Source organism: Notothenia rossii (assembly GCF_949606895.1).
Source record: "Notothenia rossii genome assembly, chromosome: 9".
NCBI lineage: Eukaryota > Metazoa > Chordata > Actinopteri > Perciformes > Nototheniidae > Notothenia > Notothenia rossii.
The window spans coordinates 28211794-28238518 of record NC_136907.1 but is presented as its reverse complement, the minus strand read 5'-3'; the positions used below and the strand labels follow the sequence as shown (position 1 = coordinate 28238518).

The 26725-nt window shown below is 39.9% G+C and overlaps 2 protein-coding genes across 2 annotated transcripts in view; both read left to right on the top strand.

Moving 5' to 3' along the window:
- sptbn4a (spectrin, beta, non-erythrocytic 4a) overlaps nucleotides 1-9485 on the top strand; it is a 28034-nt gene extending 18549 nt beyond the window's left edge. Inside the window, exons 12-19 of the mRNA XM_079648424.1 lie at nucleotides 64-148; nucleotides 397-608; nucleotides 970-2426; nucleotides 2632-2692; nucleotides 2783-3051; nucleotides 3773-3943; nucleotides 4107-4149; nucleotides 6512-9485. Of these exons, the coding sequence (XP_079504550.1) occupies nucleotides 64-148; nucleotides 397-608; nucleotides 970-2426; nucleotides 2632-2692; nucleotides 2783-3051; nucleotides 3773-3943; nucleotides 4107-4149; nucleotides 6512-6811 (2598 nt within the window). The 3' untranslated portion in view covers nucleotides 6812-9485. The remainder of the gene's footprint in view (nucleotides 1-63; nucleotides 149-396; nucleotides 609-969; nucleotides 2427-2631; nucleotides 2693-2782; nucleotides 3052-3772; nucleotides 3944-4106; nucleotides 4150-6511) is intronic.
- A 3852-nt stretch (nucleotides 9486-13337) lies between these two features.
- On the top strand, nucleotides 13338-26709 carry micu2 (mitochondrial calcium uptake 2). Its single transcript, XM_079651259.1, has 12 exons — nucleotides 13338-13569; nucleotides 13864-13993; nucleotides 14196-14227; nucleotides 14323-14398; nucleotides 14893-14940; nucleotides 15173-15255; nucleotides 18063-18113; nucleotides 18215-18312; nucleotides 21453-21624; nucleotides 21703-21811; nucleotides 21899-22056; nucleotides 26225-26709. Exons 1-12 carry the CDS (start codon nucleotides 13375-13377, stop codon nucleotides 26324-26326), a joined length of 1254 nt encoding a protein of 417 aa, XP_079507385.1. The 5' UTR covers nucleotides 13338-13374; the 3' UTR covers nucleotides 26327-26709.
- The last annotated feature ends 16 nt before the right edge of the window (nucleotides 26710-26725 follow it).

The window sequence follows — 26725 nt, the reverse complement described above, 5'->3', positions numbered from 1 at the left end:
GACTTGATTAGGATGCAGGAATATGTTGCTGAGGTAATGACTGCAATCTGTCTGTCACCACAGATACAAGAGAAGCTGGACAGTCTTCTGGCTAAGCAGAGGGATCTTATTGAAAAATGGGACAAACACCAGGAGAAGTTACTGCGCAGTGAGTAACTCACTACAATTACATCAGAGCGGAAGCAGCTCTTAACAAACCACTTATATTATATGGCTCTAACTATAAACGTTTTTCTACCTTGTCCTTTTTTCCATGAACAATGTATGAAGAATATTGTTCTTGCAAACATTACTGTAATAGTAATATAAACATCTGCTAAGATGGCGCAAACAATTTCTACTGGAGTGTGCGGTGGTGTTGTGGTAACCATGCAGTTGATCTGCTGTCAACTCCAGGGCAGGAACATTTCCAGTTCACCCAGGAGACGGTGAAGGCAGAAGCCTGGCTGAAGGCCAAGGAGCCGCTGATCACCTCCAAGGAGCCAGAGGGAGGAGGAGGCCGGACCCAAACAGACGAGGTTGAGCAACTCATCCTTCGCCACGAGGCCTTCCGCAAGGCTGCTGTCACCTGGAAAGAACGCTTCAGCTCTCTCCGCCAGCTTTCCGCAGTAAGCTTGACTGTAGATAAATGTTTAATCAGTTTGGTGGAGTCACTATTTAATGCTGCTACAGGGGAAAAAATGTGACCTTGGGATCTTATGTTTGCTTTAGCAGGCATGGGGCGCATGCATCGTTATGGGCTTAAATCTGTCTCAGGACGTTGACTGCATGTGATTTACTGTGTTCTCTGCACCCCATCTGCTTATCATGCTACATTGCTAAGTAGCTAATATAACACTGTTCTTAATTGAGCAAATCATTCCTGATAACTTTTTGTACCCCCATTTTGTTGGACCATCAACCTTTGATGTCTGAGTTTGAATTGGGTTTATGGAGAGCTATTAGTTATTTAGTTAACTCTCTCTTTAGGCTGAGAAGAAAAAAGAGGAGGAGAAAAAGGCAACCCCGCTCTCCAGCCGAAGGATGTTCCCAATATCATGTCTGACTCCCAGTGTTCCCTCAATCAGTGCTACCTCATCTTTCTTGAGGCAGACGGTACAGGTTCATGTAGAACCCAAACCCTTACAGACCAGTCTGGATCTGGGAGCCTCCCCTGCGACACAGAGATTGTCCTCAACCCTAGCTAGTTACAAGCCAGTTATAAATGGATCAGGCTACCATGGATTGGAACAGCAGGGTAGTGGGAAGTTGGCAAGCTCCTCATACCTTGGAATGAACCACCAGGTGCCGGGAGGTGGAAGTGAATCCGCTTTCACTGCACTGACTTCCCAGAATCCTGGAGCAGATACTTACCTTGGGATAAACCATCTACCAACTGCTGGCAGTGCGGAAAGCTCTGGATACTACGGACTGACTACTGGGTGTGTTGGTGGTACGCCAAACCATCTAGGCAGCGGGAGGTTGGGAAATTCAGGTAACATAGCTCAGCATCCAAGCAGTGGGGGTATGGGAAGCCCTGGCTATCTGCCTCAACAGAATATGGGCAGTTCTGGATATTTGGCTCAATCACCAAATATAGGAAGTTCTGGATACTTGGGACATCAGCCTAATCTAGGGAGTACAGGATATTTGGCACAACAGCCTAATTTAGGAAGTACAGGATATTTGGCACCACAGCCTAATTTAGGAAGTACGGGATATTTGGCGCAGCAGCCTAATATGGGTAGTTCTGGGTATTTGGCACAACCGCCTAATTTGGGGAGCACTGGGTATTTGGCACAACAGCCTAACATGGGGAGTTCTGGGTATTTAGCACAACAGCCTAATATGGTGAGTTCTGGATACTTAGCGCAGAATTACCAGAGCAGTGGGGGATTGGGTAGCTCAGGCTTTCTGGCACAAAATAATTACAGCAGTGGAAGTCTGGGCAGTTCTAGTTACCTGGCGCAAAGCGGTGGCATCATGGACCCTAAAATGGCATATGCATGGCAGCATCTGAAAGCTGACTTCATGCAGCCCAGGATCAACCACATCCACAAGGCTGTAAACCCCCTCCTAGAGGCCAGCAGGGCGCAGCGGGAACAGTTTGGGGACATCCCAATGGCCGACATGGTGGGGCCAGAGTCGGGGCTGGAGCTCCTCCACGGCCGCCTCCAGAGGGATCCCCGTGGCAGCCGCTCGGATCCTCAGATGGACCACCTGAGGCGAGAGAGGGAGTACAAGTTGGGTAGACAGACCTCCAGCGAACAAGAGATCCAGGCTAGGCTGAACGAGCTGCCGCTGATTGTGCGTCAGGAGCGCTACCGGAGGCGCCTGGAGAGGCAGTCGTCCAGCGAGCAGGAGGGCAGCGGCAAGCAGAGGCTCCAGAGGCAGGACTCGAGTGACCTGGAGGGCTCTGTTAAGGACGGTTCTGACAAACGCTCAGGGTATGTGAATGAGCCATGCTATACTGAAAAAACTGCAACACTGACTTTAATTAAAGTCAACGTTTCCGTTTTTTCAGTGTGGTGACAGTTAAAGTCAGATGATCTTAACACATTTGCATAGTCAACACTGTGTGGTATGACCCTAAAGATTTGTAGTGTCACATGATGATTGTGTTCGGGTGACACATGTCTGTTGTAACTACAGGGATAAGAGAAATACGATGGCAGAGATTGTTGAACAAGTCCAGGAGAGAGAGGCAGCATCTGTGAGTAAGCTTGCACGGTACATCAAAACAGTGTTGCTCTTTTTTAAATGTTTGTATTGATATGACATTCTCTTCTTTTTCATTCCTCAGGCACGAGGAGATTCTTATCGTCCTGCAAGCAGCCTCTCAGCACCGGTGACTCGTTTTGATGGACGTCCTCGGGCCCGAGACCGCCCCAAACCGAGGAGGAGGCCTCGTCCCAAAGAGCCTGAGGAGACACGGCGTTCTCGCTCAGCTCCAGCTACTGGGGCCCCAACCACACCTCAGCCGCCTTCACACACTGCCCACAACGAAGGCTTCCTCTACCGCAAAAAGGCCACATCATCTGACCTTGAAGCTCAGCAGAGAAGCCCAAACAGGTATAACCAATGTCAACACCAATCAGATGTAGACATTTCATGGAGTCTGGAGATCTGTCTACCCAAGTGTAAGGAAGATAAGAATTGTATCTGCATAAACATATGATTTGAATGTTAGCATGTCCAGCTTACTAGCTTACAACCTACAGTCACCGAGCTTTACTTCAAGGCAATGGAGGGCATTATGAACTATCTAGAGTAATTTGTGGAGTAATGCTATGTTAAAGAAAAGCTGTTCACAACTAAGACATACACTGTTTTGTATTCAATTAAAACTACACTGCAACATCTTGATATCTTCTACATGAATCATTAACTTGTGGAATTATTTAATTGTATTAAGACCCCTTTTACAAGATGATCATTTTAAATGAGTCAGCTGGAAACCTTAAAAGGTTAGCTGGAGACCAGCTCGGTTGGAAGTAGTTTATGCTAATCTGCCAACAACAGCGGACATTTAAACCGACAAATTATCAGTCGTCTGCTATAAAAAAGAAGCCTGCATTGTCTGGCGTCTTGACAACTTTTTTAAAAGGTCTGGGAATTTCAATGATAATTTTGCTTCCACTATCATTGTGTTTGGAAAATGTGAAGGAAAGTGTACTTCTGTAATAACCTGTACATTGTGTTACTCTGTCAATCTTTCCACTGGCTCATGTCTGAACATGTATTCAATCGTAATCTGTTAATATCTGTTACATGTGTCATCTTCATTTCACAGCAAATCCTGGCTGAACGTGTACTGTGTGTTGAAAGAGGGACAGCTGCTTTTCTACAAGGATGCTAGGCACCTGACTACGACATACAACGAGGAGCCTCCTGTGGAGCTGGCTAACTGCACCTTTGATCCTTCTATGGGATACAAGAAGAAGAAAAATGTCTTCATTCTTCAGTAAGTTATTGTGACACAAATCATGATATTACATTTCAAATTTTAAAATCAAAGCACAGAATATTTACAACTTTACAATATTATTACTATTTTTATTATTCAACCTTAAAACAATGATTACAGTGAATGAGAAACTGATAATCCCTGTTCATTTTTCCTGCAGAATGGCTGATGGTAACAACTTTGCATTCCATGCAAAAGATGAGGTAAGAACCTTTGTATTTGAGTCATGTTTAAAAGGGGCAGACATCATGCAGTTTTGTCTCTTAATATAGACCTTATGTTTTCCACATAAGAGAGCCATAAGGAGCCAACAGGAGATAACTACACATCAAGGAAGATACCTAACATAAAGGTTGTTTACATGTGTTCAGTAAAGTTAGAGTGAGTCTGGTAATCTTGTTGAAGTCCAATGAAAAGACCAAAACCATGTATGTATTAAAATAACAAGAATGATGTATGTATCCAAACCAAAGCCAGATGTATCTTAATTATTGGTGCCATAGAGCTCCTTTGTCAGTGAGCCACACTGTTGCACTCTGTGTCATGTTCCTTTATCACCATGAACACACACACTGTAGCTTATTTATTATTCCTAATTTGCTTATTGGCCTTTTTAACAGAAAAAAGTGTATATTGACAGAGGTGCATACAAATCTACATTGAAATAAAATACTGTGTCACAGTTAATTGTGTTGCTGAGTGACATTTTATTAAAACACAAAATGAAACAGGTTAATAAATAACAACCTCAGAACCTCCAGGTCTGATAAAGGAAGCCAATGTGAGGTACTGTCTTTGCGTTTCGGTCGCCAACAGAAGAAACAGAATTCTTGTTTCTTCCTCATTTCTAAATAAAGTTAAACTGGTTAAACCTAAATTACTTTAAATCAGGGACATTTGATTGGAATATAATGCCTTATTTACTGAGTTGCAGTATCTTGCTGGCGTAATCGCTGTGTTAAAAAATGACGTACTGTCATGAGAACATCAGCTTCTTACAAATGATCAAGTTGAGATATTTGTTTCACCCCTAACATATCCTTTAACGTGTCCCCCAGGGGAGAAGCAGAAACAACCGGAGCGCTGTTTAGACATACAAAAGGTCCATTTGCTATGACATAAATGTATAAAAGTCTAATATCTTGACCGTGTCCTATGAGTAAAGAAAGTAAAGATAGCTGTGCATATTTGCTAGAATAGTCTAGTTAGCATTTACAAGTTAGCATCTGACGGAGGCAGACACAACTGCCTGCTTTAGCCATGCTGGGTTTAATATAACGTGATGCTGTGCTCGCAAAGGTGTCCTACATGCCAGAAAACCTTTTCCTCTCCATCTCCCCTTGTGTGGCTGGTGATCTGCCGACCCTCAGAAAGCCTGAGTCGGCCACTTTTAGGAAGTGTTATAACCAGACAGATTTGCTGACAATAACAAAATATAAATGATCGACCGTCTTATCTGTTGAAGGGTTATTATTACCTAACAAAAACCTGCATGTAGAATTGGATTTAGAACAAACCAATTGAAGCAGAATTCATTAGCATACTTCCATTGCACCAAAATACTGGAAAGAAACTCAACCAAAAACATGATGTTCAGTCTCCTCACACTGTGATCTTTACCTTATGCAAATAACTATCAGACATTGCTTTAGTTTGTCTCTTTTTAATTTCCTTTCTTTTTTCTAATTCTCTATAGGAATACAAAAATGTCTCAAAATATGAGCAGAATTTGCAGCATATTGTCATTTTCTTTCAAATATCAGGGAACATTTTCTCTTTATAACCCGTATATGGAACCTGTTGTCCTCAATGTGGTTAGGAACTAGCAAGGCCGGATTAACCATATGGGCACACTGGGCACGTGCCCAGGGGCCCTTGAGCAAGAGAGGGCCCTCAGTGACAAGAGAAAAAAAACCTCACTCATCATACATTGTTTTAAATGAAACTCACGCTCCGCCGCAATGAATAACTCGGCTTTTCTATAGGGTGAAATTAATATATTTTCTAAACCGTCTATGTGTAGGTCTCACTATGTATGCGCTCAACTTTATTACTACACGTGGCGTATTACCTAGGTCTTCTTGAACCATACACTGTCTTGAGTTCTTATCCATTGTATCCTTGTCTTGTAATTTTTGACTGAAAGGGCAAAAGACTAGACCTATACTTTGGTTGAACTATGTAGCTTCGTCCCTGCTTTTGACAAATAGGTGTGCGATTGACATGCCAATTGAATGAAAATGTAAAATATTTGTCACTAATCCGGCCTTGGGAACTAGTCATAGCATTCTCTAAAGTTACAGCAAGCTCCGTTCTTTCCCTACCAATTAAAACCTGCGATCGCACACCACATGGCGGTGGCCGTGGGTTATTAGGTAGAGTGGTTGTCCACCAATCGAAGGTCAGTGGACAACATGTCAGTGTCCTTGGGCAACATACTCAACCCGATGATGTATAAAAACGTTGATCTGTATTGATGACACTTGAATCCCAAAACATAAAATGATAACCAGAAGTGAGAATGATTACATAATACAAATGTGTGTCATTTGCTGCTCTCTAAAGGAGGACATGAAGGCTTGGACTTCAAGCATCACCATCTGTATATCTGAATACGAGGAACTGGGCAAGTGGGACAAGCCGGGAACCTCGTCCATGGAACCCGACCACTCGGAGAGGAAGGAGAAGTCGGAGGGGGACGCCGACGCCAGGTCAGAGAGGTCGGAGCTGGCCGAGGGGGAGGAGAGGTCTGAGAAGGAGAGGTCAGAGAAAGGGGACGGCTCTGAGAAGTTAGACACGTCAGAAATCGCCGACAAAATGGAGGGAGGGGCAGGGGGCTCCAGCACTTCTGGAAAGAGCAAATGAGGAGCCCCTTTATGTTATAACATTATTCACTGACGAGATGCGTGGGAGGCGGTGGGTGTGAGGGATGGATGGAGAGCATGTGCAGCTAGGTTTGCTGATCCTCAGTCACAGAGCGGAACACACCGGGTCCTTGGACTGACTATTTTTACTGTGACAGACTAATCTCTCAGCCCCTCCCCTTCACCCAGGCAATACATCAGTGCTTACATTGTGCCACCTGCTGGTAGATAGCAGGTCGGCCCAGACAGACAGACAGACAGACTTCAACAAGTGGTCCCAAGTATAAGTCACTGTCACGTCCCATCGTTGATCGTTTAATCTCTCGGATTCACAGCATCTTTCTGTATGTATCTTTGACTGATAATGTAATGCTCTGTCTAGCTAGACAAACCCCGAGAAGTGGTGAATGATATGTTTCACAATATCAAAAAAGAAAAACAAGTTTTTTGAAGCAATATACTTTTTTTTAAAAGGGAAAAGGAAACAAGAAATAATTGCAAATGTGAACTCCATGATTTGTCACATAAACGTAAGCTTACCCCATGCAGTTGTGAACCTTAGACACTTGACACATCTGTATACTAATCATAAAGACATTTAATCCCATCACATTGCTAGCTTTGAATCATGTTAATATAATGGAATGCTGGTGTTACCCACCTGACTTCATTGGTGTCAATTAATACACAGTTCTACCGTTTATTTTCAGCTTTTGTTTATTATTATTATTATTATTGTTTGTCCACAATGATCCATGTCAAGAAAATAGCTTTCCATCAAATTCTAATCCAAGGTGTGTTCAAAGTGGCAATGCTCAAAGTAATACTAAGCCTATGTGACACAATGCTTTTGTATACATGACAAAAATCTGAACATTGCATGAAAAAGTCTATTAGTGCACTGTCAAACTTGCCTTTATTTTTATGTTCTTGAAATAAGTTGGGCAGTATTGAAATTGCAATAATTTAATGTGGCTGGAGGAAAATGTATTTGTCTGACACTGTCTACTTCTGAAAATCCAGAGGTGAGTTTGACAAAATATGTTTGTCTTCTAATCACAATAAGCATGAGAAGAAAAATTGTTGTTTCTTGAGGGGATAGACCAGAGAAGTGACTACTCCTTGATCTGTAACATGAATTAAGAAGCCAAATGGCCCCTCTGCTGTTTGTACTGTATTACTGCGATTTCTTTTCCACAGAATGTACTGATTTCAGCTGTGAAATGTTCAATCACCACAGAGTTGGTGGTGGCCAAAATTGTAAAACCCTGAAGCTGTTCGCTGAGAGTTAAGCCTCTCTGTACCCTGTGTCTTTCATTTGAAGTTCAAACTGATTGGAATCTCTCCGTCAAAGGCAAGTTAAATGTAAAACTGTCATGATTCGAGTCATGAATTGTATATACCTATCTTTGTATGTATACCAATAAATCCTGTGCTCTAATAAAACAATACTCTGAACTGAAATGGGTAAAATTAAAACATTTGTATTAATCCACAAATAAAAACAATCATCACTCAAATATATTATGACATTTAAATGAAAAATATGCAAATTAGGAGCCACTATTAAATATCATAGTGTATATAAGTACACCAGTATCTAGTTGTATGACACACATTTTACCAGGGAAGAGCAGCAGGACATACTGTAGGTATGCTTGTTGTATTTTTATATACCTATATTTATTCATATCAGATTCAGGAGTTGCCCCAATAAGAGTGTGTACTAATGATTAGAGGGTGTCTCTGTGAGAGGTGTGATTAGGTTATATGTTACAGACATGAGAAACAGCTGGGCAGTTCAGAAAAAGTACAGTATGCTGTGATCGCAGAGATGAACGGGCATTAGTCCACTTATTATTTGTCATGTATGCCAATTATTTTTTACATATACAAAAACAATTAAATTATCATTAATGTCAGTAAAATGTAGCCATTTTGACACAGTGTACTCATATTAAAGACATAGGAGGAAACACACAGCAGCTGTGACTTTCTTCATTGTATTTTCCATTCTATCAAACTGCACCTCAAATGTGTACAAAAAAAGACTTCTTCACGGTCTTCCTTTCTATAAAAACTCCAAAAGTATATCTCAGATGCAGCAGTATTTGAATTCACTGACTTGAGGATTGTAGTGTGCTGTATCTGTATTACTGCAGCCTTCAAATGAGTTGAACGACAATATATAAGCTATGTTTTGGTGTGAATGTTATTTCCATTTGCCAGTCACTGTTTGTTTTAACATAAGTGCCATGTCATGCAGTTTGCTGAAACAGTGGTTCAGAAAGAAAAAAAGCTATTGGTTATTGAATCATGAATAAGGACAGCGAGCCTGTCTTTGCAATACATATTTTTATCATTGAAATAGGAGCTATAGTATTTTCGTGTGGCTGTAATTGTTCTGATTCATTGCTCATGGCATATATTTAGCCCACATCACCATGTGCGTTGTAAGTGTTCGCTTACCATCACTTTAATGAAACCCATGAGGGTCTTTTACCACTATGTTATTAAAATAACAGTCGAAATTAAGTAGGCAGCATAAACCGTGACTGAAGAAAAAAAATGTGTGCAAACTTTGTATCCTTCATTGATGGTCTTACAAGTGTGTATGTCGTTGTTACTTTACATTACAACTTGCTGCTATGACATTAAATAAATCTCCAAACCTGCTGATGCAAACTTGACGTGCAATTGATGTGGACACCCATGCCGGTTAGACACAGAGCTAACGGAAACAGAGTTTGTTCCTCACGTTGGTTTCAACTACAAGCTGAAGGGTTTTTAACTCAATTGCACATTCTTAAAAACTGATGATCTACTTTTACCACCACTTTTTATAATCTGTGAAGCAGAAAAAGCCATCTGAAAAGACGAACGTTATCACCACAAGGTAGCAAGAGAGATTAGCATTGACTGTAGGCCCACGTGATCAGCTCCTTACACTAAAGCCTTTGTTCTTCCAACCTTATGGAAACGAATGTTGGAGGTCATAGGCAAGATATAATAGTGGTGCATTAATGACCTATTAATAAAGGCCGACCCGGAGGCTAGCATCTCAAGAGCTCCTTCAACGAAAAGCAATGGGATTTTTCCGTTTGGAATTTTTGATTTTACAGAAATAGGATACCTGGAATATGCACGTTTATGATACTTCCATGTTTTGTTCAGCAAGATATTCAGCACATATTAACGCCACTTTATGATTTTGGAAGCTTAAATGCAATCGCCAGATGTAGAAAATAATGTAGGCTATAAACAAACTATATCACAGTCATGGCTGCGCATCACCAATGCTAAGCTAAAGGTTTTATGACATAAAGCTTAAGACATTCACCAGTGGGGTATTAACTGACTTTTTTTATGTCCTAGAAAAAATGTGAAAGTATCGTAAACTCTTATTAACCTTATTTCAGAAGGATCTTACCAAAAACACGTTAAAAAAACATTGAATTCAGAAAGGGAACCGGAAGTGGTAAAATGCTAACTTATTTATGTTTTTTAGGGCTCATTACTGCATCACAGTAAAGTACCGTATGTAGACATGACATTGATATGTAAACACACTCAACCAACAATCTAAATAAAATTATGAAAATATGCTATTTAGAAAAAATCTGAGGTGTGTGTTCACATACTGTAGGTGCCCTCTGGAAATACAGCTAAACTAGCCTTCATATGGTCACCACTACACAACTGAATCATTGTTTTCCGAACTGTGTGTGCCTCGGATCCGTCCTGCTTCCTTCTGGTCATACAATAACTTGTACAAGGGTACAATGCAAACATTGAGCAGAATATGCAGCATACCGCCAATACACAAATGTATGTTTGGCTTTAATATATCTACCAATAAACATTCTAATTGTCCTTTAAATTACAAGTGCAGTTTAAATAAAATGTTATTGGACATGAATGAGTAACTCATCTCGTTAAAAATAAAGGTACGTGCAAACTTTGTTCTGCACTTAAGTAAAGCCCTATGCACAGACAGTATTGGTGCAGGGTCTGTTATACAATAGAACACAAAAACATACATACATTCAAAATGTGCACAACTTGTATGTTTTCAGAATGTACATTTAAATTATGATGAGTTTATTGAATTGAATAAAATCTGCCAATATTTGTCAGTTGAAATAAGAAATATGGTATTGTCTCATAGAATCAGTCCAGTTCCACTGACTCTCTAGGTTTGTATCATGGCCACATATTGTGATTTAATTGTCTAATGATGAGGGAAATATTATATTTTCTCTGCTTGTTTAAGAAATGTGGTTAAAAAGGCTTTGACGGTACTTTTGTCTACATTTTAAACATTAATGTATTATGTCTGTGAAACTTGGGTCAATAGGAATGATTTCCTGTGACAAATCAATGCTGGCCCAGATTAAAAGTTACACTTTGCATCATGCTCTGTCACTAAACTGTAGTGACAACAATATTTAACTTGTATTTAAGGAGTCTGAAATTAAATATTACACATTCAAATGGAATATGGATTATGGAACATAATACACATGATCATTTTAGCAGTGAATAATTCCAAAGAAGATTGTATGATCCATTTTGTAACACTGCAGAGAAATAAACAGGATCCAAACTGCTTATCTAATTCCAAAAGTCAGTTGTGGATTAATGTATTTCCATCAATTACAGAAGAAAACCCACAATTCACCTCCAAAAAGTATTCTTATTTCAACTGTCAGGTTAATTATGAGAACATCTCCTCTTCTGTGGCATTACCTGTCATTGTTAACTCTTCTGCTCTCCTCCCAATGCTTCATAACTTGTGGGATGGTCCATGGTGCTGCCTGTCTTCTGAGACAGAAGGTCCTGGTGCAGGAGGAACAGGATAGAGGCGCCATTGTTTCTTAAGACTCATGTGAGCTGTAACCATGGATCCTGTTACTCAAGATGATGGTTTGTTTCAGATGGCCATTCTATACCTGGAAGTAGATTGTTGTCTTCTTCAGTAGTAAACAATAAACATTGATTCCCATTGGTTGGTGTTTTTCTTTTTTATAATACAGAGAGTGAGTTTGACACTAAAGGTCTGCCCTCACCTTGTATCTCAGTTAATCACCTGGACTAGCAGTATTAAGAGACTTCACACACAGTTTAAGGCCTGCAGGTCTGATAAATGGCCAACTGGATAATGGAAGAAAATGTGTTGTGTCCAGCAGCTTAACTTTGGACCTTATTACTATTGCATGTTATTTAGCTGACGCTTTTATCCAAAGCTACATTTACACTTCAGTATACTGTTAAGATGCACAGGGCAATTTGGAGAAATTAAACATTACCTTTATATTTGAATAAGGAAGGAGGGGTAGGCCTAGCTCTATATGTAATTTAAAGATTTCTTTAGGCTAATGTTTAAGACTGAAGTTATTATCCTTAATCAAATTAGTATTTGAAGCAGAGTATTTTGCTGTCTAAAACATTACTGAAGGGGATCTTAGTAATGGGTAGTGGTGTTGAATCCTGGATTTTTCATTCATTCGTCACTTCTTTTACATTCCAACAGAACTAAACTGCATTCTCAATTACGTTTAGCTAGAAACATATTTTCTCCCACGTAACGTTTGTTATCAACGTATCTTAAATACGTTTATTTTCTACATATCTTTGCCATTTATTGTCTTATTTGTCATATAATAAACCAAATATATGTTTACAAATGTTACACAGCATATTTTTTTCACGTTATGCACCCCTTGCTATCTTATAAAATAAAAGTTTCACATTTGAAACTTGCTCCATTCTTTGGTAGCCTACTAGTCCTACAACCATACCCTGAAAAATGCTTGAAGGTGGGAATAAGAGAACCATCTTTTTGGGTGGGGTGCATTTTATTACAGGCCTGCTTATCACAATATGCTCCCCTAAGCAGGCCTGTCATAAAATGCACCCCACCCAAAAAGATAGCAAGGGGTGCATAACGTGGCAAAAATATGCTGATAAAGACTATGTAACATTTGTAAACATATATTTTGTTTATTATATGACAAATACGCAAGACAATAAATGGCAAATATATGTAGAAAATAAACGTATTTAAAAAACATTCATAACTAACGTAACGTGGGAGAAAATACGTTTCTAGAAGATATTTAGAAAATAAACTTATTTGAGGTACATTGATAACAAACGTGGGAGAAAAATACGTTTCTAGCTAAACGTAACGAGAATGCAGTTTAGTTCTGTGGGAACGTAAAAGAAGTGACGAATGAATGAAACATCCAGGATTCGACACCACTACCATCAAACACGGAGCGAAAAGTTTTAACCACAAGAATCAAGACTCTATGAGCTACCACTAAGCGTCTCACAGTAAATTACCATTAAAAAAAACCTGGACGTTTAATTTTCGTTTTAAGCATCGTTTTAAGGTCTTAGAGTCTTAACGTTTCATTTACAAATGCGCGTTCCCGTGACAAGGGGTGCATTTCACGATGGGGGTGCATAATTTGACACAACACCGGGACGGAGGTGTCACGTGATCATTGACTTCTCTTCCTATGTGGGCGTGGCTTAGTAGCAGCTCCCTTCCTGAACATGGCTGCCCTCGGGAGGCTCGTCTCCGTCTTCAGGAACGCAGTGAGCAGTCCTCGGTCTCTGAGAGCTGTAGCACGGCACCGTGCTGTCGGACCCGCTATAGTGGGCTCAGTTCTCGGTACCGGGCTTATCTGTTATTACCAATATCTTCCTAACAGGACTCTGCCCTTTGCTGTCCATGCCGAGGCACCGAAAGTGAGTTCACGCCTAATAAAAGTTAACCAAAGTCTAACTAAAATTTGTGTCGTCGAACAAACCCATCTGTCGTGTGTCTGTCTGGTCGAATATTAAGCTGCTAAAGATAAGTTACTCAGACACCTATATTAATATGTACTGTAAGAGCGTAATACTAGGTACACTTGCACAAAAAAAAGAGCTAATTTTGACGCCCCCCAACTGACACACACACACAACCACACACACACACACACACACACACACACTTAATGTTGCTTATTATCACAGTGCTCTCTGATACCTGTGTTTCAGGAAGTAGCAGCTCCAGCTCTGTCAGCCAGGAAGGTTCGGTTCATCCAGTTCGCCTCAGTGGTGTACGAGCAGGAGCCCTACATGACCCCTAGAGACTTCCTGTTCTCTGTGATGCTGGAGAATGTGGACCGTAAGCTTATTGATATCCATCATCTGCTGACAGTTAACACAGGATGATATGTGCTATCATTGGAAATATTGAGTGCAACACTTTGGCTTTAACCCTCGAAAAATGCAGGATACATTTACAAAAACACATTTAAGGCCCTACACTGTTCCTTGTTAAGTTTTTGGTTGTTTTTATTAACAACACTTGGTTTCTACTCCTGTAGGAAAGCTGCAGAAGAAAAGTTTAACCACACAGGTATGTTAACATCTTCACATTTTGTAAATGAGTCAGCTACAGTTAGTAGCACTTGAAGATCATCAGTTTGTGTTGTCATCTGTTTCTTATTGCAGGAGGTTAACCACATGTTGGCCACTGCCTCTAAAGCTCTGGCCGGTAATGAACTGTTCAGAACAATAGGAGACGATGGTAAGTTCTAAACTTTAAACAGGCCCTATCTTCTCATTTTCAGGTTCATATCAGTATTTAGGGTCTCTTCTGTGACATGTCTCCAGGCTTTAATGTTCAAAAAGCTCTTTATTTTTCTCATACTGCCTGTGCTTCAGCGCCTCTTTTCACCCTTTGTCTGAAACCAGAGCCCAGTCTGCTCTGATTGTTAGCTGGCCGGCTCTGTTGTGATAGGTCAACCACTAAGAGATGTCCCTCCCCTTAGCCTATCATGTACAATGTGTTCGAGCGCTAGACAATAGAAGGAGGGGGGAGAGAAACTCCCTCTGGAGGGAACTTAAACCTATAAAACACACTACAGGAAAGGGAACCCCCCAAAAAGCACAATAGGGCCTTTTGAAACAAGAACAATTCACATCTGTATGTTAGTACTTGTTTTCAAATTCTGTCCTTACATTTATTGGTTATTTTATTTCCTAAATATAATTCAGCCTACATTTCTTTGTCTCTTGCAGGTTTGATATCCTACACGGAGTATCTGTTCCTGCTGACCATCCTGACCAGTAAGTAGCCCCCTTCTCTCATTCATACTGTGCTGAATTGATTTGCCTGACTTATTGTGACTCTGCATTTTCTTGCACATTTCAGTGAGTCAGCTGGTAACCTGATTTAATTTATTTCCCAACACTGTCCTCCAGGTTGTGTTGAGAAATGCTACTCTGCCCTACTAAGTGCATTGATTCCTGTGATTATATTCAGTCTGAGTTCAGATTATTGACTGTATTTCTGTTTCAGAGCCACACATAGGATTTCATATTGCTTTCAAAATGCTTGATGTTGATGGCAATGAGCAGGTGGACAAAAAGGAATTTCTCAAGGTAAGACATCTAATATATATATTTTTTTTTTAATTGAAAATATTTAAATAATGTGAGTAATACTGAACATAACACAGATTGGTTTACATGGATAAATCGTGGGAGGGCACTTTGCAAAGACAAAATGTGATTCTGTTGCGTGTGTGGATTTAAATGTCAATCTTGCCACCTTTAATGCTGCGTAGAGCACTGATGCTCCACACTCGTAAGTATGGACCACGGCCCCATGTGAAGGTGAGGGAGAGCTGCACTGCAAGAAACTCTATTGTTGTCCTCTGTCATGTTGAATGCCTCTCTGCAGCCTGAGTCAGACCCTGGCCGTTTCTCAATGACGAGTAAAGCTGCTGCAGAGCCACTATTTCTTTTCTTTTTTTATTCTTTATTTATTTGGGGTCACATTATATTAAAAGTACAGTTTTTCAAATCATATATTTTTAGCGACCCGAAAATGACAAATGAAATAGCAAACAAAATTTGTCAAAATAAAATAAAAACGAAAAAGTACACAGGGGTTTTTTGAAATGGCAAATGTCTACACATGTACATATGCATACATATCAACATATATATATATATATACACAGTGGGGCAAAAAAGTATTTAGTCAGCCACCAATTGTGCAAGTTCTCCCACTTAAAAAGATGAGAGGCCTGTAATTTTCATCCTAGGTATACCTCAACTATGAGAGAGAAAATGAGAAAAAATAATCCAGAAAATCACATTGTCTGATTTTTAAAGACTTTATTTGCAAATTATGGTGGAGACAATGTGATTTTCTTAATTTTTTTTTTCTCATTTTGTCTCTCATAGTTGAGGTATACCTAGGATGAAAATTACAGGCCTCTCATCTTTTTAAGTGGGAGAACTTGCACAATTGGTGGCTGACTAAATACTTTTTTGCCCCACTGTATACATTCAATCGGTGTATAGAAACACAGTCAAACAAGGGATGGTCGTCTTTGGGATATGTAAATTCTCCACTTTTTCCATATTTCCTGAAATGTGTTTTCCTGAAGCCTCATTGAGAAAGTGATCCTTTCCATAACATATATTTCATGGATTTTGTCGTACCAGTTGTCAAGAGAAGGGATATCCGCTTTGAGCCATTTTCTAGTAATGACTTTTTTTGCTGCAACAGTAAGAATTCCAAATAATTGTTTTGGAGTTTGTGGGGATTGAATGTACGAGCCCAAATAGAAATTCGTCCCAGTTTAATGGGATTTTTTCCTTTTTAAAGGTGGGGTATGTAATTTATTTCAGAAACACTTTTTGTTATATTCCATGGAATGCTTTTAACATCCCGATAGCAATGAATATATTAAATGCTTTGAAAATAAATCCATTAAAAAATGTCATCTGTGGAAGCCATAGTACTGTAAAAAGCACGAGCAATCATTTGAGCCGGCCCGGCTAAAATAACTGGATGGCCTACCTGCCTGTCAGCCTTCCATCTGTGCACAAAGTTATCTCGTGCCCTCATTGGTCATGTGCGCGTTCATGTGTGTTGGAGGAGGGGCTCTGTAAGGAAGTGGCAGATTTGTTCCGGTTGTGTATTTTCAAATTCTAGCGCACTCGAGCTGGTTTCTCCAAAATGACATACCCCACCTTTAAGTACTATTTCAATTTCTAAATGGATCTTTTGCCAAAAAGTTACTATTAAAGGGCAAGCCCAAAACAAATGGTAGTGATGTGCTAACTGAGAACCACATTTCCTCCAGCAGCTGGGGGGCCCTAGATGATGTGATGACTGAGCAGGGCTGAAAAAGTACCTGCTCAGCATCTTCCAACTAAACATTCTGTAGGTGCCTGAGCTCGAGATCTTCCATTGAAAAGTAAAGTAATTTGTCCAGACTTCATCAGGGATGGTTTTTTTGGTTTTGTTTTCCCATTTGTGTTTTATATAGAAAGTATTTTCCTTTTTAATGTCTTGAAGAGCTTGGTAAAGTTTTGAGATTACTTTCATCCCTGTGTCTGATGTGTATGCACTGGTGAAAACTATTAATAAAGGGTTTTCAAAGGCCTTCTGGTTGTCTGACAGGGAACTATTTAAGTAATGGCGTACCTGTAGAAATCTAAAAAAATCACCGTTATTCAATCCATATCGTTTTTTTAGTGTTTGAAAATTGATCATGGTTCCTTTGCTGAAAAATGTGCAATATGAAGTAAGGCCATGTTTGGCCCAACCTTTAAATGTTGTATCTAGCTTGCTCGGGGGAAAATCAAGATCATGTCAGCACCATCTTAAGACTATTTCAAGTATACTACGTCATCGAGTAGCTCCCAATGCTGGGCATTTAAACAGTCCTTCGGCGCCACTCGATGACGTAGTATACTTGAAATAGTGGCTCTGCAGCAGCTTTCCTCGACATTGAGAAACGGCCCCTCTCTGTGATCCATTTATTTACAGTCACAGGACATTTTTGTAGCTGTTCCAACCAGCGGCGTGAGAAGACTCTTTAAAGTGTGCTAATTCTAGCCTGGACCTTGTGTCATATTTTCATGTTGTGACATAAGTGTAAAGGACAATTAAAGAGAAGCTTTGCATGGACTGTCATCACCAAGTAGGTTTACACATACGAGGAATTTACTTATATCAAAGCAAATTCCTCGTATGTGTAAAACTGGTTGTGATTTTTATTCTGATTTGCTTTAGTGTCTGATCTGTGACGAATATGAAGGCTATATCTCTCATACTCTTATTATTTTAGGTAGTTTACATTGAAGAATGATGTTTGTTCGAATTTGGCTTTTTGATCAAATGTATTTCAGTAGCTATATCTTAATATTTCTGTTCTGTTTTTCTGAAGCTGAAGAAAATCATTGGGACCAGTAAAAAGAGAGCTCCTCAAGGCACAGAGGTGGGTGTTCATATTCCCTTTAAACTCAGCAGGATCGGTATCAACTACAGCATCACTGGAGAGTAATGTCTGCTTATTGTATATTCCCTGGATGTCTACAGAAACCAGTGGTAGAAGGGGAAGGTGTGAACACGACTCTGCAGGCCTACTTTTTTGGCAAGAGAGGAGAAAACAAGCTGCAGTATCAGGACTTCCACAGGTACAGAAACGCAGTCACACTCATTGCATTACAGTGTTTGTGAGTCTTCACTGGTACACACTGCAAATGTCTGCAGTGTTGACAGAATACTGAATCATTTACCTAAATTGATTGTAGGAGTAACTTGTTTAACTTAAAATACACTAATGTATATAATAGTATTACAGTCAATTAATTCAAGGTTTTAGCAACAAAAGTAGAAACTTTTTTCTTTTTTTTTTCATACATTCAAGATACATTTAAGAAAAAGTTGTATGTGTTGATGAATGTAATGTTGCTGATGTGATTGTACTTGCTTTCCAGCCTTAGTGTACTTAAAGGTAGTTAAAGTGGTTAAACCTTCCATTAGGGCAGTGGTTCTCAAAGTGGGGGGTGCGCCCCCCCTGGTGGGCGCAGAGGCCTGCCAGGGGGGGCGCGAGAGACCAGGAGGAAAAATGGTTATAAAAAAATAAAATAAAAGATAAAAATAAAAAATAAAATAAAAATCATAATTTGAAAAATTATTGATTCGAAAATAATATGATGCAGTACAGTACTATTACGTCTGGGTCTCTGTTTCATTAAAGCTCGGCTCTGTGTGTGTGTGTGGAACGAGCCATTTTGTGTGCGCGTGAGAGAGAGAGAGCGCACCGGTACTGGAGATCGTTGTTGTTAGCTTCTGGTGCTAGCGAGCTACGCTAACGGATATAAGGAGTTTTTTCAACAACAAAGTGGAGGAGAGTCCTCTCCTGTCAGACTGAGAGCTAAAGGACTCTCAGTGTTATCTCAGTGGGTCTCAAATGTTTTGGTCACCATTAATGTAAATAATTATTTCCGAGGCACACGTTTATATGATCATTATAGTTATAAAAAAATAAGAGAATAAATGAAAAACAGGTATGAAATACTATATGACAGTAAAACAAGAATAAAGTTTAAAAGGGTGATTTGTAAAATATCCATCAAGAAAAAGTAAATCTGTTTACATTTCTGTTTCATATGGGTGTTGAGAGATGTATCCATAGATCTCTTCCTTTCGCTCTCAAAGTGCACCAGATTGATGCTTTTAACTTCAATATTTAAAAATAAATCTTCCCGGGGAAGCTTGCCCCCGGACCCCCCTATGTGACGTCCACACATCACCTATAAAAATAGCACTTTATCCCTGCTTACACCTATATGCCGTGAGCTGAATATCGAGCCTTCATTGTAACAGTCGCGGGTACGTTGTGTATTTGCGTGGGGATTGTTGCAGTAGAAAATTCCACTGTAGCGACCGGTACATTAATGGGAAACCCTAAATGTTTGAGCACCCTCTATGAAACGTCAAGCTACCCCACAGCACCCCCAAAATAAATCTCTGGCGCCGCCACTGAGCCTGATTATTCGTTTTGGGGGGGCCCGACTTTTTTTTTTCTCCAAAGGGGGGGCCTGACAGAAAAAGTTTGAGAACCACTGCATTAGGGTCACTGAGGTTCCGGACCGAGGTGTATATAATAAGAGTTGGGAAATAATTGCCTTACACTTACGGGGCTCTATTTGTTTTGCAGTACGTTAATAAGGGGACGTCTAACATGAAGCCACTTAAGTTACATTGCTGCTAAACAAGTTGGTTTCATTCAAGCATTTCCTTGATTTAGAAGCATGTATCTAAATCAAGGAAAACCTTTTTGACCAAAAGAGCCATTTTGCTCCTTTTTCCAAAACATATTTTTGTCTGGAGCCGCGAAACATATTTCATAGCTAATAAAGTTGTATTTATCGTTATATCAGACAAAAACTACAGTTTTTTTGCATTTATTAGGCTATTTATTACATTATATAAAACTGTTAACCTCTAATAAGAAACAAAGAACTCCTACTGTATAAGGAGAATTAAAAAATAATACACAGGCCTACTTTAAAATAAATTAAACACAGCACTTGGGGAGTCCTCTGCACATTTGAAGGAACAAAAATATTATTAAAATGGGCCCACTTTGAAATAAATAAAACATATAGCTGCATCCTAAAAAGAGTTAAAGGTAGGGTAGGTAAGAATGGAGAAACCAGCTCGAGTGCGCTAGAAAGTACACAGCCGGAAAAAATATGCCTCTTCCTTCAGACTTTCTTACAGAGTCCCTCCTCCAACACACACAAACGCGCATCATCAATGAGGCCACGAGATAAGTTTGTGCACAGATGGAAGTCTGACAGGCAGGTAGGCCATCCAGTTATTTTAGCCGGGCCGGCTAAAATGAATGGTCGTGCTTTTTACAGCGCTACGGCTTCCAGAGATCAATTTTTGTATTTATTGTCAAAGCATTTAATATATTCATTGCTATCGGGATGTTAAGAGCATTCCATGGAATATAACAAAAAGTGTTTTCTGAAATAAATTACATACCCCATTGAATTATGACCAGATCGTCAGCTGTCTTCCTCTCCCGTGTTGTTCCTCGATACATAAAGGCTGCAGCACCGTTGACAACTTCTCTCTACATATCAAACATACCGGTAAACCAGCATCGTTTGCTGTGAAAGCATATAACTCTGTCCACACAGAATTAAATCCTGTGTTCCTCCGGTACTTTTCTTTGATTTATCCATAGTTCGCTCATCGAGCCGGGGGTCAGGTTATTCGCCTCCAAGAGAAGGCGCTGGCGCGGGACCGTAGCAGGATGTGACGCATATTTTAGTTGATCTAATTAAAACCGTTTTTGTTTTTTATTTATGTGTCACAGTATCACCTCAAAATACAAGATACGAAACATTTTCAACCATGCAACAAAAATATAAATAGTCCTACAAATACTTTTATTTGATTTCCTTCTTATTTTTGTCTAAGCTCAAGGGAGCCAGAGCAGAGGGCTTAAAGGGCCGCATGCGGCTCGAGGGCCGCGGATTGCCGACCCCTGATCTAAATCAAGGAAAACCTTGCTATTTATAAAATAGTGAAAGCCGCTGTACAACAGAACAGAAACAGCCTATCATTCTTCCTTATGATATTAATCTAGTTCTGTCAGATGTTGGACTCCATCATATATATTAAGGGATAAAATAGACTTCATTGTAAAGAATGGATTCATTCAACTGTATTTGGCTTTCTTTAAAGTGATTGTGGTATAGTTGTGACCACATTCCTCACTAACCTCAGTAGGACCTCTCCCCTGTGTCCTCAGGTTCATGGTAGACCTGCAGGCTGAAGTCCAGGAGATGGAGTTCCTGCAGTTCTCCAAAGGTATGGACACCATGAGGAGAGAAGACTTCGCTGAGTGGCTGCTACACTACACCAACGAAGAAGACAACGAGGCGTACTGGGAGAACATGAGGAAGAGGATCCCTGCAGGCCAGGTGATAGGACTTTCATCACAAAAATGCTGTGAAAAGATTGAATCTAGTTTATTGGTTAACTGAAATGTTGTCTTGCAGAGTATCACCTTCGAGGAGTTCAAAGCCTTCTGTCTGTTCACCAACAATCTGGAGGATTTTTCCTTTTCTATGAAACTGGTCACTGGAGCCAACCGGCCTGTTGGAATGGGTAACGCCTCGCTTCATTACTATGTGGGTATTTCTCTCTCAGACTGCAGACAGTAGATGATCACATTTTTCCTTCCTCTCATTGCAGTCCAGTTCAAACGAGCAGTGAGGATCGCCACAGGCCACGATCTGTCTGACAATGTTCTGGATACTGTCTTCAAGCTCTTTGATATGGATGGAGATAAGTGCCTGAGCCACAAGGAGTTCATGGGAGTGATGACTGACAGAATACGGCGAGGCCTGAAGGTGAGCCCGTTCATCCTTTTATTTATATATATATATATATATATATTATGTATATGTGCAATAGCCATCCAAAAAAAAGTCACTAATTGGATTTAACTTAGCAAATCTGTAAGAGCCTTCAATTGGATAATTAGTGTGAATGCTGTTTATAGCATTCCACTATAGTTCTTCGAATCTTTATTCTTCCCCTTATTATTTCAGCCAATACTTTGGCTCTCCATAACTTCAGCATACTTTCAGCTACAGAAACCATTCAAATATCAAACTATTCAGCCTGTTCAGGAATCGATGGGAAACGTTCAACTTTTTCAAAATATGTCATAATTTTTGAAATATTCAGCTTTTTTTAAAACTCTTTTTTTAACATGGAAGTCAATGGAAGGAACCTTCAAATCCTCTTTTATCTACACCTTGCGCCAAATGCTTCTCCTTCCACATACTTTGAGCTTGAGACTTCATTCCAACTTTAAAATGATCACAAGACCTTCAGCTATTCAATTCGTATTGAAACTTTTTGAGATATTTAACTTAGTTCGGAGTTTGGTAAAGAGGCTTTCTTCAGATTTTAACATTAGTGTGTATTGAGCAGCTCGTTAAAGCTTAGAGTGCTTTGATGTCAAAACAGAGTGGATTTCGTCCAAAAAAAAAATCTTAAACCTGCCATAATGCCCAAACCCTACACTCCTTGGACATAATTTTTCATGAAAAAAGAAGAAAACCTCTCCTAGGTTGAAAAATTAAAAAATGAAGAAAACAAATTAAACAGAATGCCTCTTGAGGGCATGAAGAGACAAAAACTTGTCAAAAATTCCACCTAGCTCCCAATAGACTCCCATGTAAACAATTTCCGGATCTTTCTTCAGAGCAGAGAGAAGTACACTTTAGACAAACTGCTCCCATCTCCACATTTTACACACAAAACCCCCCAAAAAAACATATATCATTTCATTGGGGTTCCCTGATGCTCACGGTCTGTTCATTTTTTGATAGGAGCCATAGTTTTTGAACAGGTGGCAAAATTGTCAGATATGATCCTCAATGCATTCTTAATGGGACTCAGTGCTGCAGCTGGTAACCATGGTGTTGCTGGGCAGATTGAAAGCTTTGATCTCTGGGCTCACACAGGTGTTACGGCCCGTCTACACTACAGGCATGAAAAAATCTTGAAGCTGGGCGTGTCTGAAGCTTGGCGATTTTTTGCGAGCAACCAATCACATGAATTTCCCGCCCCCGACATACAAAGCAATAGCAATGTTAAAACGAAGTAAACTGGATATAAACTCTCCAAACAGGCGAAAAAACTATCAGTTTCACCCACTGTCTCTGCCACCTCCCTCCATGCCTGGTTCCTCCGGTTTGTATCCCGGTAAATAGTTCCGGTCGTAAAGAACCGGGTGATTTGCTACCGTAATATCTCGTTTGGAATATGAGGAAATGAACTGCGGTCTGGCTCTCCCAGCTTGCACGCGGTTTGATTGGCTGCGCTTGCACTGGCGGGATTTGCATAAACGGGATTTCATTGGCTGATGCCAAGCATCGAGCCTCAAAAGTTGAACATTGTTCAACTTTTGATGCCGATAGATGCTCGTGATGCTTGCAAAGCCATGCCATGCTCCCCACAATGCAGTTCGGCGAAGATTAAAAATCTTCTACGTCACCCCATTCAAGTGAATGGGCGAAGCGTTGAAAGCATTTTTTGATGCCTGTAGTGTAGATGTACCGTTATGATTATTTGTTATGATTAGGTGCTCAGCACAGAAACAAACACTGACAAAAACACTGGACTTTAACAGACTGTCTCAGCCTATTCTTTTATGTCTGATGGAGACTTCATACAGACTTCAACAGGTTCCACATATTTTATACATTATTGGTGACATATGGTTTTAGTCGGAAAGTTTGCAGTCAAAATATTCTGCTGCTTTCCCAAGCCTTTTTACTTTCTCTTCTCTTCTTAATACACATTCATTCACTACTACTTACATCTGATATTTAACTCCTTCAGCCTATTTTCAGCTGCAGAAACCATTCAACTATTACATTATTCAAGTATTTCAGGACATCAAGGCTATATGAGTTGTTGTTTATACCTTTTTTTAAACCTTTTCTTTTAAATATTAAGCTACTTCACTATTTTTCCTACTCTTCCAGTTTAACATTTCACTTTCAAGTTTTCAACAAATCCATTGCAGTGCATTTGAGCTGTAACAATTTGATTCAAATCATTTCACCTTTCTGCATTTCTCCGCTAAGTTGAGCAACACACTTACTTGGTTTTTGTAGCTGAAAGCAGCCACAGAGACCATTCAACTAATAACATATTCAGCATTTTCTGCGTTTTCTGCTAAATTCAGCAACAAATGTACACAGTTTACAGCATTCGCACGCATTTTCTGCAGGAAATGCATTTTCTAGTTACTGCAGTGATTCATATGTTTCAGCTGGCAACACGTTATTTAACCCTAGCTAATATGGTGTTTAACTTCTTATTTCTTAAGCAACCTTGTCAGAAGACATCTCCTGTGGTCGTGGAAAGCATGTTAATCAGTTTCAGAAGGGTCAAATGATTGGCCTACATCAAGCAAAGAAAAAAAAGGAGATTGCTGAAACTACAAAAATCGGGTCAAGAAATGTATTAGTAATGCAGTACTCAAAGCTAAAGGCGGTGCAACTTTTTTGTGTATATATAGATATATCTATATATAAAAAGTAGTGCAGGAATGCGTCCTAAACCTGAAAATCCCTCATCTCGAAGTCAATGTTTATTTCAACAGGTAACTGGTTATTCTGAAAGAAGACATGTTGTTATCACAAGCTTTAGAGATGTTCACGTTCTTCTCCAAAATAAAACACATCTGTAAAGACCTCACTGCTGAATGTCTGAAGCTTCTATAGGCGTGTTCACACCGGAGTACTTTACCCGTTTTAGTTCCGTTAGTAGGCTACCCCTTATGTCGCGTTCACACAAAAATGTGATGTATACGCCGTGAAGTTGTTTGCAGCCTGCCAGTAAACCCAAAGCAGAAGAAGACGAAGTGACGTCAGCGGGTCATTTGCGTAATCTTCCCTCAAGGAAAAGTACTCCGATGTGAACGCGATTGGTACTTAGTGCCCTGGGGTATTAAGTGCCGGGGCACTAAGTATTTGGTGTGAAAGCGGCTTATGAGTCTCAAAAACAGCTGTTAGCTTTTCACTTCTGGCAGTTGCATGTATGCTTGTAAGTGGTGTTAATGTGGAGATTATCCTGCTGAACATAACATGTGAGTATCATAAACGTGTTATTTTTGCAATGTTCCATAATCCAATCCTTTTTAGCTCTTGCTAATCTACTGGGGCAGGCTACAAAAATACATCACACTCTATTTACTGACGTATTTTATGTTGTAGAACAAAACATGAACATGTCATGGCCATTTCTACTGATCATAATTCCATTGTTGAGGTCTACTAAAATAGATTTATATTGTGCAATTTTCCAAACTCACATTGGTTTCTCATACAGAATCTCTGTATAGTATGTGTATTCACTCTTTGTCCTAAACGGCTTGTTGGAGCTCCTGCCCCCCCTCCCCCCTCCCTAAGTAAGAACAATAAGTGTCGCTTGATATTGAGTAAGAAAAAGGTTTATAAATGCTGTGAGAATGGCTCTGCGGAGAGCATTTCTCCGCGATCCCAACTCGTCTATTACCAACCAGGGGACTCCCTGTTAGTTGAACATTTACGCTAAAGGTCCCCACCCATCCTGGTGTGTGAAGAGCTCCGCGGATTGGTCCATTTTGGTTCCGGGAACCGCATGACATCATGCGGTTGCCGGAAGAAACCAATGGAAAATGAGAAATCTCCAACAAGGTGTTCTGGGGCAGCATAGACGGTTCTTTTCTGTGTTAAGAGTTTTACTCACTACAGGGTGTACTTTGAGGGTTTTTGACTGCAGACCGTTTACATGCAGAAACACCTTCATAACACACAAGGGGACGGGTAATAACCAGAAAAGCATGACATGGGACCTTTTTAAGCTTGTGTTAACCAGGCATCTGACAAAAACACATTCACGATTGAAAATGCTAACTCATTTCCGAGATTAAGGACTCATTCCTGCACCAACTTTTTGTGCTCAGATTGCTGTTAGAGTTTCAGTGTGATTTGATGAATTCTGTCTTGCCCAAAGGTGCAGCACCAGAGTGGCCTCTCCGGCTACTGGAAATGCGTGAAGCGAGAGACCCTGAAGGGAGCTAAGGAGGCCCTGGGGGACACTGGGTGCCCCATCTGAACCACCGGCCGCCTTGGTGTTGTATAATCAAAAAAAGGGGTGTGAACAATATTTTTTCAGTTACCACATTTCTAGAACCAAAGCATTTACACCACTATCTTTTGTAAAAATAATATTTACAGATCATCTATTGTGTGATATTAGCTGTGAGTGTTTACAATATATATCTTACAGTTTGTTCTGCCCATTATGATTAATTAGGCATTTTATATTTCGAATATCTAGCCACTTTTAAATAACCTTTGCACATTACACACTTTCTCTCCCTCAGACTGGTTGGGTACATTGATGCATTCTCTAGGGCTAATACAATATATCTGGTGTGGGGTTTTCATGTTCTTTTGTGAAATATTTATCAAATAAAGGTTTATGAAAGTACCAAAGTCTCCATAATGTTCT

Coding starts and splice junctions, on each gene's coding strand:
- micu2 (XM_079651259.1), top strand. CDS start 13,375: ATGGCTGCCCTCGGGAGGCTCGTCTCCGTCTTCAGGAACGCAGTGAGC. Junction 13,570..13,863: donor TCCATGCCGAGGCACCGAAA/GTGAGTTCACGC, acceptor CCTGTGTTTCAG/GAAGTAGCAGCTCCAGCTCT. Junction 18,313..21,452: donor CAGTATCAGGACTTCCACAG/GTACAGAAACGC, acceptor CTGTGTCCTCAG/GTTCATGGTAGACCTGCAGG.